Below are 15,380 nucleotides of genomic sequence, written 5' to 3'. Positions count from 1 at the left end.
GGTCTAATTCAATTCATAAACACCATAAATTCTAAAATTCCCTTAGACATTATAGAAAGTCTTATACTACGCATTTTTTACTGATTTAATTCTTTTTTTTATAATTTGATTAGTATCAATCTTTTTTATTTTTTTGAAATATTAACTTTCTATTATAAAGTCAAAATTCCCCCTTAATTTTGTTAAATAATATTATCCTTTCTTTAGAGACATTAATCTAATTCTGATTTTGAATTTAACAAAGCTTTAAAAGGATCCATTTGATTCACATGAAAAAAAAAAGACATTCATCAGTACCAAAATCCAGAGATAGAACAAGGAAGGTTTCAGCACAATAATAAAGGATAATTCTAATAAAATATAGCATATTACACTCAGTGCATATAAAATTCTACTCTGAAATATTACAGCAACTACTGCTTGAATCAGCATAAAAGCTAATGAAATATATGCATTCTTCTCTCACCATACCAGAAAGGTAAGAGGGTTCAAGCAGTATCGGCCTGAAAGCTCTCTAGTGCCCATACTTTTGGAACTCCCACTCACTGTTATCTGCAAAAGCGAAGACCAACTTAGGTGTTAATGCTGATTATGGGGAAAAATATCTGACCGATGTATACATTGGGAGGAAAAAAGCATACCCAATGGGCAAACTTGACGAGTCTTGAGCCATCGGCTGATACAATGGAAGTGAAATGCATGGTTGCAGACCCCTACATACGCAAAGAAGAGAAAAAGCAATTACACAATGATCAAGCATGTTGGAGCTAAAGTGAGATGATACATACAACTCATAGATTATAGTAAAAACATATAATAGATGAGCTCAAGGCATTTTTCTTCCGATATATACATGTTTGTAGGTAAAGATGAGCCTACTAATTTCTTCGACACTTTATTTACTCTAATCGGGGAATTTTATTAACATTGAGATTAACCATTTTGGCTAACTATATAAACCCACCAAAGGAAGGGCAACAAATTCAATTTCGGCCAAATAAAAAAGCTTTTAGGTGAAAAAAAAACTAAAATTGCGCTAAACGTGCACAATCAGCGAATGCAATTAAGAAAACCACCTAACGAGTCAACTTGCTCAAGTATATCTACGAAATAACGTATCTGAATGATACTAGGTGTTAATTATAACAAAAGCAAAGCATTAAACATAAAGATTTAATAGCCCTCATTTACATAATTGATTCATCACCATTATCGATATCACAAGAAAAAATATCATCATGATTATCATACTAAAAGCTATAATAACAGGGTATGTTCTTAATAAAATACAAAAAGTGTCATCATCATTTATCATCATTTCTTCAAAAGTTTCTAATTTGTTCTCCTTTACAACCCGACAAAACTCCCATTTAATGAAATTGGCAACAAAATTTCAAACCTTCTGTTTGGTATAATGTACAGCAAAACCAAACAACTTACCACTACTTCCGAAAGTAAACATGGCTTACACAATTGAAAACTCGTCTACTACATTTTTTAATAGTGCTTAATTGATTCAACATTAGCATATATACGGCTATAATTATAGGTTCACCTTAATTTGTACAAAAGATTCTAGCTTATTCTCTTTTACACTCGAATTGCCTGCACTTTACCATATAGACAATGAATCCCAAACCTTGTGTTTGGTACAGTAAAGTGAAACCAAACAACCTAGCACTACCTCCCAAAGTCAACAAGGGTTACACAAAAGGAAAGACGTCTATTGTATGTATTAATAGTGCTTGATTGATTTCCTTGTGTTTGGTATAAAGAACATCGAAACCTAACAACCTAACACTATTCCCTAAAGTAACCAATGCTTACACATTCCAAAACAACATCTACTATATCCTTTAATAGTACTTCTTTAGTAACCCAAACATGCTTTTCAACAATTCCAAAATCGAACATACCCCAAGCAACAGTGCATTCCTCACTGGTGGCGCTAGCTTGGTTAGCTTGGCACTCGATACCTAAACAACGAAATTGAAGAAAACAATCAGAAACAGTAACCCTAAAAAAACCCGTAAATCAAATTAACAAAAACTTGATTAAAATCGAGATAGAAATACACACAGAGATCCATAATGTGATTCCTACAAATTGCACAATTATCCACGACAATATCTGCATCCCATCAACCAAATCAAGGCCAATAAAAACACTGATTTAGACATAAAATTGAATGGAGAAAGTAAGTTAGGTTAGGGTTAGGAATTAGTACCCCAGGCCCAGAGGGCAACGGCACTCCACTTCTTGATCTCGAAGCGCTTGGGCTTCTTAGTAGAGGAAGACGCGGCGGAGCTACCGGAAGCTTCACCGGCGGGCACCATCGGCACATCGGAATCTAGAGTAGCCATGGCTGCAAAACGGAGCGTAAAGAACAACGAGATCTCCTCGATTAAATTTTAGGGACAGTGATGTATATGCACAGAAGAAACGAGATATATGAAATTGCTATTGGCTATTAAGTAGGTATCGGGTCCGGGTCCGGGTCCGGGTTATATTACCCACTATTTGTGCTGTAAAATACGCTTTGGGTTGATTTTATTTTTATTTTAAGAAATTTAATTTTTATATTTTTAGGATTTAAAAATACAAGTTAATTCATTTAGTTTTTCTATTAAAATCAAGTTTACTATAACATCATTGAATTTTAAAAAAAAATAACGTTAACAATTAAACTTAAATTTTAAAATATAAAAAATAAAATAGTTAAATTATTAAAAATAAACATAAAAGGTCAAAATTCTACCTGTATGAAAAGTATAGAGGCTTAGAGTATATTTTAACCATTTAAAAACTTCTAATCCCTCTGAAAGAATTGTTTGTAAATCTTACTATTTAAAAACAAATTATTTAAATATTTAATTGAGCAAATCAATTCAACACTAGTTCAATTGAGAAAAGTATTAAAAACCCACATTTTATAACAAATATTAAAATTTTTGATAGATTGAGCAAGCGTATCCATGGTTCGACGATTCCTTTGCTGTTGAAACTTGGTAAAGGAGTGGTCATCAAGACAATTATTATTTATACCATTATTTAAATTCCTGACTAAATTATGTTACGAGTCAATTGAGTATCAACTCGGTCAGAAAAATTATGAAAATATCATTTTGTAATTAAAATAAGTTATATTATTTAAAGGAATTTTAGCCTTTTCATTTTAATAAAAATCGATAAAAAAATATGCATATCATCATATATGAACCATGTCAATTTGATTCATAAAACCTTAAATTTATTACTCAACCAATATTTTATCTTGATAAATTTTGTACATTTTTATTGTAATATGCATAATTTATTATCTCCATCAATTGTATATATTAATAACGTAGTTAATGAAGTTGGTGTCGTAGGTCAACTCGAAACTAACTCACAATTGATGGCAAAGCTGTAATAAATAATTGCAATACATTTAGTATTGTTTATCTCCATACATTTCATTGTTTATTGTAAGTTGTTTTTAAACCCACATTTGTGTTCTAAATTTGTAGTTTTCACATACATACTCGTGCAATGGTGTAGTTAGAAAATTTGGATTGTGGGGTTAATTTTTTAAAAATTAAAACATTTATAAAAGTCATATAAACGAATACATAATATATTTTTCTTGGTGTTCTTCCTCTACTTCACTAATAGACTTTTCTTTTAAATATTTCTCCATTCCCGTTAAATTTTTAAACAAAATATATCTAAGCCTTTAAAGACATAAAATTTTTCATGAAGCCAACATGCCGTTAGTATTTTTCTTTTATAAAAAGAAGCATCATTTAAGTGCTTTTTTGTGTCATAAGAATGCAATATATTAATTTTTCAAACACAAGATTCACAATAACCACACCATCAATAACAATTCCTAAGTAAAAATGCTAAATTTCTAATCAATCCTAATTTTTTTCTAAGGGTTTGTATTAATCAATCTTAATTACTTCGATTTGTATTAACCATCCTCTAAAAATTATTACTCACTCAGGATGTTAGGAATCTTATACAAAATCAATAATTTCAAAATCATTCCATAAAGAAAAAAAAACTAAATATTGCATAAAAGTTGTTACCAATTTGGGAGACCAACATGAAAGTATTGAAACATTAAATTACACTTGAAGCCATTAATTTATTAGTAAGTTTATGGTTTGATCACTCAACTTCAAAAAGTTACAAAATGGTCACTGAACTATTCAAAAATATTTAAGTCATTGAACTATTTGAATTTTTTATTTAAGTCACTGACCTATTATGTTTTTTTTTTAAAAGTTCGACTAGTGAGCTCTAAGCAACTATTCGACAATCAATATGGTAGATAAGTACTCATCGATGAGTATAATAACATACCTTAGGTTTAAGTCGATCTGACGGTCAGTATTAGATGTCGGAGAAGAAAGTTGTTTGAATTTTTTGTTCACGAATTCGTGACATTTTTAACAAAAAAAGTGGATGAGAGATTTCAATTGTGCAGGCAGTAAGAACAAAAAAGGTCATACAACAATAACTTTAACAGTCCAATAACTTACATAAACTAATTAATAGTAAAGTTTCGATCATAATTTGAAAACATTTAACACAACTAATCCTTTTTTTTATCAGGATTCGAAATTTAAATAAATTACAAATATGATGAAGAAAAATACTAGGATGGCATGGTACAAACAACCCATAAATAATTATCCTTCCAATCTTAATTCAAAACTAGGTGGTAGATCCATCGTTAAGTGTCTCTAAACTATTTCAAAACTTATCAAAAGATGAATAAAGAAGAACAATATTATAGCAAACAAAATCACAATTAAAATAAATAAACAGAATGCAACTTCCTTATTGCCACCGCGATCGCCGCCGCCACTGGCACCACCACCGTCACCTTTCTTTCGTCTTCTTCGAAGCGGTTTCATTGGCTTATCAATCTCTTTGTCCCTGGGCATGTTTCCTACCTTTCTTGTTTATTCTCTCTCTGTCTATATATGTATATATATTGGAATGAGTCTTGTAAGTTTCGACACATTGAAGACTGTAAACGAAGGTTTAGACAGCTTTTATGATAAAATGTTTAGGTCTAATTTTGAATTTAGTCCTTGTAATTTACTAAAATCAAGAAGTTAATCTTTTTACTTTTTTTTTGTTACAAGTCCTTTCACTTTAATTTCTTTTTGATCTTATACTTTAGAGAAATTAATCTATTTTATTGCTAAACACGTGAATTTAAATTGCTAGCTTTTGCTAATTTGTCATATATAATTTGCAAAATTGCTCTTTTCTTTTCCTATTTTTCTGCATATAAGTGTTGAACTGTTGATTTTTCAAATCATAGATATAATATCAAGGTTTAACAGTGCTAGTTATTTTCAAAAAAAAAATGTTACTCAATTAGACTAACTTGTCAACTTTCAATGAAGACTAAAATATAACAAATTAAAATAAATGGACTAAATTTTACTTTTTTGTAAAGTAGAGGGTACAGTTCATAATTAGACCTTTTCTTTATTGTTATTATTATTTTCCTTCTCTTTGGGGGTGGGGAGAGTCTACTTATAGTTGGGCCAAACTTTTGTAGTTTCATAGCAAGTACCAAAGCTATTTCATGTAACCTTAAAACACCCCAAAAAATATTTGTTGAATTTCACATTTTAATGGACTCAAAATAAACATTATTAATTTAAATATATGCTATATTGTCTTTTTTTTCCTTTTAATTGCTATTTTTGAATGGTTCAACATCGAATTAAACCATTTTAATAAATAGGAAATTGGTTTAATTGACTTAATTTAACGTTTTTAAAGTGTCGTTGTTGGACTTGAACATAAATATGTCCCCTTCTTCTTTTTTATTACTCGGTCTTGTCTTTGGTCTGGTCTGGGTGTACTTAAAAATCAAGTCTTCTGGCTTGGATTTTGGGCACGTTATTAATGATTTAATTGAATAAGTCAATTTAATAATTTTGACACCAACTTGAAAATTAGATCCAATTTGATCGATTATAATAAATTAAAATCTCAAGTTAAAGTAACTCGAATTTAAATTTTAGATTTTAATTATATATGTATATTTTTTAGGTTTGGCTATATTTATTATCACGATTTTTTCTTTTAAAAAATGATGTCATATGATAGAAAATCTCGACCCTTATTTTATACGGTCATGGTTTAATTATTAACTAATTAACATGGGATTGTTATCAATTTTATTGATTTGATAGATTAAATTGATTTTAATCAAAATTTACGAAAAAGTCTTATTTCTCGTATTTAAATGATGTAATTCCATCCCTAATATTTAACAGTTAGATTTAATCTTTTTTAGTCTTAACTTAATGGAACTTTATTTCATTTTAAGCCTATGTAAAATTAATTATTCAATTTAAATTATTTTAAACACAAAATTTTTAACTTTAACCGTTTTTAATTTATTCTGGCTCATCTCTTTACACAAAAATAACCATCTAAGCTCATGGGCCCATAAGCAACCAATACAAATGATATGGGCAAATAAAATTATTGAATTGGGTTAAATATTTCTATAATTTTTTATAGTGTTAGTAATTTAATGGGTAACGTGTTACGTTAGTAATATGTTAAAAAAAATAAAAATTTTAATGATGGTGATTAATTTGCACAATTATCTTATTTAGAGTTAGGGGCGAAGTCAGAACAATTTTTTAGGGGGCTGGATAAAATTTTAATTTTTTATACCCTATATATTTATAATTTTTAAATAATTAAATTAAATTTTTATAATTTTAAGAGGGCCAAAGTACAATTTTACCTTTATTAATTTAAAATATTTAAAAAATCTCAAGAGCCTAAATAGTAATTTTACATTTTGGGGGGCTAGGCCCCTGCTAGCCCCCCTAGATTCGCCACTGTTTAGAGAGATTAAAATAGGACAAATTCTATTTTAAAGTGACCATGAGTGTAGTTTTCCCTTTATACAATAATTGGTTTCAAAAATTTTATTTTAAATAGTTAATACAAATAAGAGTATTTTGATAATTTTCACTTTAAAACGCAAAAATCAAAAGTAACTAAATCTCAATTTTTGCATTTGGGTGAAAAAGTATTATTTTATTGCACTTTTAACTCCAAAAGCCGAGTGTTCTTCTTTGCTTTTGTGGTGGAAAATTATTTTTTTGGCATGAAAGTACTTTTCCACCGCAACGAAGAACGTACCTTTAGAATGGTACGATTGGAGGATATGAATTAAATCTATAACGTACAAACTAGTAATTGAAGTTAGTGAAACAAATTTAACTGCTATTACTTGAGTTAAAGCAAAAATTCAAAAAGTATAGGACTAAAATTGACTAATTTGGAAAGTAGATGGATTGAAATTGATCAAATAAAAATATAGACTAAATCTAGAGCTTCTGCAAATTAAAGGGATCAATAAAAGAATTTAACTAAAAAGCAATCACATTTCCCGCACTAAATAAAGAAAATTGTAAATAATTTAAAAACAAAAATCAGGGATATATACTGTATACACACACAGTGACAATCAAATCTACAATATTCTCTCGCTCTAAGAACTCTCTCTCATAATTTAGATTTTTTTTTTTTGAGATAACGATTTAATCGGCGGTCCTGTTCCTCGGGAATCAATCCCTCGTCCTCCTTCTTTCAATCTCGTGTCTCGTTCCTCAGAAATATGATGCTCCAGATTTTTCAAGGTTAGTATATAAATAGATTTATTATATAATATATATAATTATTTTCGTTTATATATATTTTGCAAAGATTGAGAATCTCGCTTTCTTTTCTTTGTTAAAATCAATGATTTCAGCTTCTTGTTCTTGTTTTAACACAGTCTTTGTTCATCTTTTTTTTTTTAATTTGACCTAATCCCCCCCCTTCCTTTTGGATTTTATTTTAATTCCCAATTCAGGGTCCTCTTTTTTTCTTTTTTTCCATCGATGTTCATTTTCCCTTGAATTTGAAGCTTTTGCATGTTTAATTTGATTTAATGTCATAAAAAGCTTTGCACATTTTTATTGTCATATGTTTTCTATTTAAATTCCTAAATTTTATTTTTTAGATTCTTGTTTGAAACTCACTGCTATTAGGTGGGTATTTTATGAGTACATTAAAGAAAAGGTTCCTTTTTATGGAAATGGGATCCCTTCATAAATAATTTATAATTATAGCAATAATAACATTAAATAACTTCGTGTGTTTTTTTATATAAAATCTAAAAAATATGATAAAATTTAAACTTAAAATTTATCGTTTTAAGTAAACTCTTATTTAAATTTTATATCAATTTCATATAAATATATATAATAATATATATTTGCATATATAATATTTTGTGTCAATTAAAATTTAATTGTGATATAAATAAATCATGCACGATAAATTTGATGTAAGTTAAACATTTTTAAAATTTTATATAATTTAATTTTGGTTCCTAAGCTTTTCACTCATATGATTCTTGTTGTTCATTCTGGTCTAGTTTTGAGATAGAGAGCTCTCTAGTTCATCAAATTCACACACAATGGAGGGTGAGACATTCTCAAGGCTTGGCAATGGTAGTGATGAAATGGACCCCAAAGTGGTGCAAACATTACAGAAGGGTTTGGTTCAGGTCCAGACCATATTGGACCAGAACAGGCTGCTCATCAATGAGATAAACATGAACCATGAGTCCAAGGTCCCTCATAACTTGACCAGGAATGTTGGGCTAATTAAGGAGCTCAACAATAACATTAAAAGAGTGGTTGATCTTTACACTGATCTTTCAAGTTCATTCATCAAATCATCCATTGATGTATCGTCTAATGGGGATGACGATGATGATCATGATCATGGTTCTTCTTCATGTGGTGGAGCTTTGGAATCAAATGGCAAAGGTTGTCATAAAAGAAACCGGGTTGCTTGATCTTTTGTTGAGAAAAAAGAAAACCCAATTTTGTTTGGTTGGTAATTTTTTCGACAATGGTGGCAAATGTAACATGTGTTATGTTCATTTCTAATTTTTTTAAAAGCTACCATGGGCTTTTTTTTGTTGTTGACATTTATTGTAATGATTCATAGACTTCTAACTCGAAATGATTTAGATTTTAAATGATTTAAATTACTAATTTAAGATTACCTTAATTTAAAGCCATTATTAATTCAAATCTATATTAACTTATTCATAATAAATTTAAACCTTAATTTAAAATTATTCGAATTTTGAACAACTTAAAATGAATTATTCTGAAATGATTCAAAATTTGAATAATTCAAATAAATAATCCAAAATGACTTAAATTTAGAATGATTACGAATTATAACCTATAATCATCATAATTAGGAAACACAATCCTTGAACTCTATTGACATAAACTCCATCCTTCCCAACCTCAATCCAGCGCATATACAACGATATGTGTGCATATATTGATTTCATCTAGACTCCCCCATAATTACCAAATCTTCTCAATTTTGGAACACAATCATGAACCGACATAGGAATCGAATCTCAGTTAAGAGACTATGAGCTTTTGATTATATATTTGATTATTACATGTAATTATATATTCTTGTAAGAATTTGTATAATTAGTATTTTAATGTGAATTCTGTTTTTTGTTCTAACAATTTTTTTTTAAATTTTTTTTCCTATCAAGCCATTTTAATTTTGAGTAGTTTAAAATCTGTTTGGTTTTGATAATATGCCAAACATCTCAAAGAAAATAAAAGTATGATCGAGACTTTTGTATTAAGTATCGAATTGTATTTTACTCATTTACTCAAAAAATAGCAAATTAACTCCTGTACATTAGATCAAATAGCAAATTAGTATATTCTGTTAAAAATTTCATCATTTTCTATTGTTCAAACTCGTGTGACTAATGAAATAACAAGTCAGTTACATGTGATGTACCACGTGTACCTCATGCTGACATACAATGATCTTATTTTAATAGTAAAAACGGATGGAATTTGTAACATAAGAACTAATTTGCTCTTTGAACTAACATACATAGACAAATTTATCCTTTTTTTAAATAGAGAGAACAAAATGTAATACAATTATTAGTACAAAGAACTCTATAATACTAGAAGAAGTTATTCATTATTTTCAAAATTTATAATTAATCTGAATAATCTCAATTGATCATCTTGTACGATTGACACATCGATAATAAATTGTTAAACAAATATGTATCGGTTTTGGGCCGATTTTGACTTTTAATTTTGGGCTGATTAATTGGTGAGCCCATTTCATAATTAAGCCATCTAGTATTTGTTTTATTTCAAAATAAAAAATAAAAAATAAATCAATATCGAACACATATTATAAATATGTATAAATCATGAACTCAATTGAAATAGGTATTGTTATCAATATAAGAGAACATGAGTTCGAATGTGCTGAAGCTCATTATTCTCCTATTTATGGGTTAGAGAGGAATTATGGGTAGTTCTAAGCATTGTGTAAAGAAAAAGAAAATATATAATAATGATATATGTCATTTTTTTATTAACCAACACGTTCTGCACAGATCAAATATAAAAAAATATGAACTCAAGTAGTAAGCTCATTAGTCGAAACAGAGTTTCCTTATACTCGATATCAAGATTCTGTGTGAGTTTAAAATTGTATTATATAAATAAATACACCCTAGTAAAATAACGGTTTTACTAAGGCTTTGATTTCAAAAAGGTTATGCACTTTTAATACAATAATTGACTAACATTATTAAAACACGACACAAAACGTTGTCTCATCAAAAATTAAATCACATGCTTTGACATATATGACTTTTTCTTCCTCTTTTAGGTGGCGGAGATGACCAAAGAACCAACTTTTGTTTCTAGCATCTCTTTTCATTTTTGTCTTAATTTATAAGTTAATTAAAATTTTTATTTTGTATTAACATTTTCATTGTCCCTGCCGAGAAGATTACAAGGTTTTTTTCTGACTCGTTTAAAATTTAGTTTTTCGTTAATTTTCGCTGTCATGATAAATTACAGGATAAGAGAGTTACGTGGTCGTGCTTTTTTGAAATAGTTGATTGGAGACTTTAGAATAATAGGAATCTTTTCATCTTCCAAAACATCAATTGGACGCCATATGAGACCATTAAAATCTCTCTCTGTTGGGCTCAACATTTTGGACGCCATATGAGACCATTAAAATCTCTCTCTGTTGGGCTCAACATTTTGAACCGTTTCTTGCTGAAGTCAAATTTACTGCAACCAGTGCTGAAACTCGTCACCACTTAGTTGATAATTGGGTTCATTTATTTTCTGATGGAGCAGTAGCTAGATATTCTAGAAATGCTTCAGCGGGAGGCGTGGTTAGAGATCAGAACGATAATTGAATTTTGATGTACACCCATTATTTGGGTAGATGCTCACCTTTGGAGGCAGAACTTTGGGGCATCCTTGATGAAATTCTCATTCTATTAAACAAGAGTTATGAAAAAAGTTCGAATTTAGTCTGATAATCTTGGGGGTGGTAAAGACTTTGTCCATGGAAGTATCAATGGATTCAGACATTACCGTTCTCAGAAGAATTAAACGACTTTTGTGTTCTGATGGTTAATGGGAATTTAAGTACGTCATTAGGGAGTGTAATTTAATCGCAGATCAATTGACAAAGATCAGTCTTTCTCGGAAGTCACCCCTCCGAATTTTTGAAGTGCCTCCTGATTTGGTGGCCACGATTATTCAACAATATAAAGCTTTTAAAATCTCTTAAGAGGTTTTTAGTTGTAATTTTGCTTATTTTTCAAAAAAAAAGAAGGAAATATCCCATTTTTTTATTAAGTTAAAATAATTTATTAAATATGTAATATTGACATGGCACGTTTTTCCATCGGTAACAGTCACATCATAAATATTAACCGTTAACATTAATTAAATAATTAATTTGATCCTACCATAATATATAGTTAAAATATTAAAACTCTTAATTTAAATATAATCAAATCCCCATGAAGATTATATTAGATAAACAAATTAAAAAAAAGTTACCACCGTCATGCACCACGTGAACATTTATTAACAAAAAAACACTAACAAGAATATTCTAGAGAAATTTTTTGTTATTTATTTATTTATTTATTTTAATTAGAAAATCAGATCCTACAAATAAAATAATAGATTAAATGCACCTTCCACTTTTCCCTACAATTATTTTATCCAACTAATGTATAATGTGGGCTTCATTGGGTCATCAAACTTTACGTTAGTGATTTGTAAAGTGTACTTTTGGCAGCAATAATTAACCAATTTATAAATAATTGCACCAAATAATTGTGTTTATGTTATACAATGGGTTAATTTATATTTTGCACTTAAACTTGTTTATTTGTATCTAGTTGGTCCCTAAATTTATATTCTATCAATTACGATAGTATTTTCACGATGACATTATTAATTTGTACTAATGTGGGATTGCTAACAATTTAGTGACACCATGTGATAGCCTATCAATACATCCCATGAAAAATATAAATTTAAAAAAAAAGTATAATATTTTGGACCGGTCCATAAAAGGACATTGTACTGGTTGAACCATAAACATTACATATCGATTAAACCGAATTTTTAAATACTTTTATGAAATTTTTATTCTTTTTTATCGAACTATCTCGACCAATCTTAAATAATAATTTTGAAAAAGGAGGCTACAATAGATTTCACTTATAAAACAACATTATTCTATTACACTATTTTGTTATTACATCATGGTCTAATATTAATATTTGTAAACTCTTGGTTTAAATAATCAAATATAAAATATTTACGACAATGCCTTTTTTTTGTTGTTAATAAAATCCAAAACAATGTTAAATAATAATTAAAAAGAAAAAAGATGTCCCCTACAATGTGAACATGCATCAATAACAGACACTCCACATATCGATATTTACGAAATATTGAAAAATAAATACTAATTATTAATGAGACATAAAATAGTAAATATGTTAAAATAAAATAATATTTTAAATGGACGGTCCACTTTGCTCTATTATTTTAAGCATTAATATATATTCTATTTGTATGTAATTCAAGATTTGGTTGTTCAACTATATCTATTTTTTCATATTGGTTTTTTTTTTGGTTCTATTTTGATGCCTAAAATATGTTTCTATTATATTTTTGAGTTCATTTTCTACAAACGTTAAAAGAAATTAATAGCCCATCACAAAATGCCACATGTCATTTTTATGTAAAAAACAAATATTTTATTTTATTTAACATATATATACATTAAAAATATAAAATGGAAATAAATATATAAAAATTCAAAAATTATACAAAATCTAGAAAAATAAAATTAAAAAAATAAAATAATTTTTTAAAATAATTTTTTTAATTAATGATATTATTAAAAAAGTAAAAAAATTAAAAATATTATTTATATAAAATTCTGCAAAGGCATTTAAATTTCAATGTATGTTTGCAATTACTAGAAATTTCATTTTTATATATTATTTTGAATTCTTAAGCTTTACAATTATATATTTTTTTAAACCTTTTTATACATTATATATAATTTTTTTTGTATTTTTAATAAATGAAATACATATAACATTAAAAAAAATAAAAAAAGAACATGTGATGTATTCTAACAGCATTATGCGGTAGGTCAATGCTCGTGGCATTTTTTCATTGACCAATGTGATCTAAAAGATTTTTTCTAATGAACATTACAAAGTAAACAAAAAATAGAGAAAATTGATATTTGAAGTACCAAAAAAAATACAAATGTGAGAAAATAGATATAATTGAGGACTAAATAGTAAATTAAGCCTATTTGTATGTCATTGATACTTAAGATGGACTTGTATTTTGTCATATGCAAATAAATCAAATAATACTACGCCACGTGCGCATTTATTAATCGTGATTTTAGAATATTGTTCAAGGGGAATGAAAATTAAAATTTCGGGAGGCGGGCTAGAGTAGAAGATTATAATTATATAATTATGAAAAAATTTTAAAGGAGTTAAAACGATAATTTTACCACGCTGGGGCCATGGTTACTGCCTACTTCCGTTGCCTTCGCCTTTGTTCAAGTCCAAAATTCATTGCAAGTAAATGTTATGAGTGATTTTCTCGAGTTTATTCTATATTTAAGTTTTATAGTGTGGATTTTATATGAATATTTATTGATTTCGATTCGAATATATTTCGATCTTAAGTTAATTATGCTTTTATATTCAGTTGATTCTTATTTTAATTTTAATTGATCGAATATGTATTATTTGTGATTTATATTATATTTATACTTATGATTGTATCTGCAAATTCTTTTGAAAAAAAGAAGTTAAATTATGTGATAAGTTTATTTACTTTTTGAAAAATTGTAAAATGGGTACTTGTATTTTTATTTCTAGGAATTTAGTCATTCTACTTTTTAAATTTTACAATTCAGATCTAATTATTAACACTGTTAAAATCATTTTGTTAAGTTCAAGTTAATTACAGTGTCATTTTTTAGTTATATTGCTACCAAATTAGTTCTTTATTATTTCAAAATGTTGCACCAACAAAATTAATAAAAAAAAGTTTATAATTTGACTTAAATTTCAAAAATTGAAAAGTAGAAGACTAAATTTCAAGAAATAAAAGTATAAAGACCTATGGCATCTTTTAACCAAATAAAAAATATATATACTTCATTGATTCTAGGTTTAATTTTGCAACCAATCCTTGCACTCTTTGGATTTTAAAAAAATAGTTCCTATGCTTTTAATTCTACGTAATTTTGTCTCTCTACATGCTTAATATAAAAATTAAAATACGATTGATAACACATTTTAAGAACCTTTGTTAAATTTAAATATGTGACATTTTAATATTTAAAATTTTAATTTAAAAATTAAAATTTATTTAATAGTATATATTCATATTAAACATAAGTTAATTAATAAGGTTATCAATTAAACTTTAATTTTTAAATCATACAAATAGAGGGACAACATTCTTGAATTTTAAAAGCAAATGCATTAAATTTAGAAAATAGGAAGAATACAAGGACATGGGGCAAAATTAGACCTTAATTCTATTAGTGTATTCTTATTGGTTTAAAAAATTAAATTTATTTTTAAATATGAAAATTGTGCACATTGTTACATGTATTTTAAAATATATTAAAAAAAATGGGCAGTCAACTTCTTACTTGTGAAGTTCAGAACTTTTATCACCGATATAAAAAATATCAAATAAGTCAACTCAATTTGATTATTTTCGATTCATTTGGTTGATTTTATTCATTTTTTATCAATGTATTTTATTTAAAAATTTGGTAATTAATTTTTGTAAGTTAGATTTAAAATCAAATTGATTCTTTTGTTAAAAAATTTATCAAAATTGATTTCTGTACGTTAGTATAAGATATGCATAACGGGCCAAGTGTCACTCTAGTTA

At 27.5% G+C, this 15,380-nt stretch overlaps 2 protein-coding genes across 3 annotated transcripts; one reads left to right on the top strand and one right to left on the bottom strand.

The window, feature by feature from the left end:
- Positions 1 to 328: 328 nt before the first annotated feature.
- LOC121204775 (RING-box protein 1a) lies at positions 329 to 2,447 on the bottom strand. Its single transcript, XM_041075313.1, has 5 exons — positions 2,228 to 2,447; positions 2,080 to 2,130; positions 1,917 to 1,976; positions 642 to 713; positions 329 to 552 (listed from the first exon to the last, which is right to left on the bottom strand). The coding sequence occupies exons 1-5, from the start codon at positions 2,361 to 2,363 to the stop codon at positions 515 to 517; spliced, it is 357 nt and encodes a 118-aa protein (XP_040931247.1). The 5' UTR covers positions 2,364 to 2,447; the 3' UTR covers positions 329 to 514.
- A 5,046-nt stretch (positions 2,448 to 7,493) lies between these two features.
- On the top strand, positions 7,494 to 9,105 carry LOC121204774 (protein ELF4-LIKE 3). 2 transcript variants are annotated; one of them, XM_041075311.1, is made up of 2 exons: positions 7,494 to 7,679; positions 8,462 to 9,105. In XM_041075311.1, exon 2 carries the CDS (start codon positions 8,504 to 8,506, stop codon positions 8,885 to 8,887), a length of 384 nt encoding a protein of 127 aa, XP_040931245.1. In that variant the 5' UTR covers positions 7,494 to 7,679; positions 8,462 to 8,503; the 3' UTR covers positions 8,888 to 9,105. The 2 variants fall into 2 exon arrangements, with proteins under 2 accessions (XP_040931245.1, XP_040931246.1); XM_041075312.1 differs by having other exon boundaries at positions 8,456 to 9,105.
- The last annotated feature ends 6,275 nt before the right edge of the window (positions 9,106 to 15,380 follow it).

This window comes from Gossypium hirsutum, chromosome A08, assembly GCF_007990345.1.
Source record: "Gossypium hirsutum isolate 1008001.06 chromosome A08, Gossypium_hirsutum_v2.1, whole genome shotgun sequence".
NCBI lineage: Eukaryota > Viridiplantae > Streptophyta > Magnoliopsida > Malvales > Malvaceae > Gossypium > Gossypium hirsutum.
The sequence above is the reverse complement of the archived record's forward strand: the minus strand, read 5'-3'. Positions and strand labels throughout refer to the sequence as shown.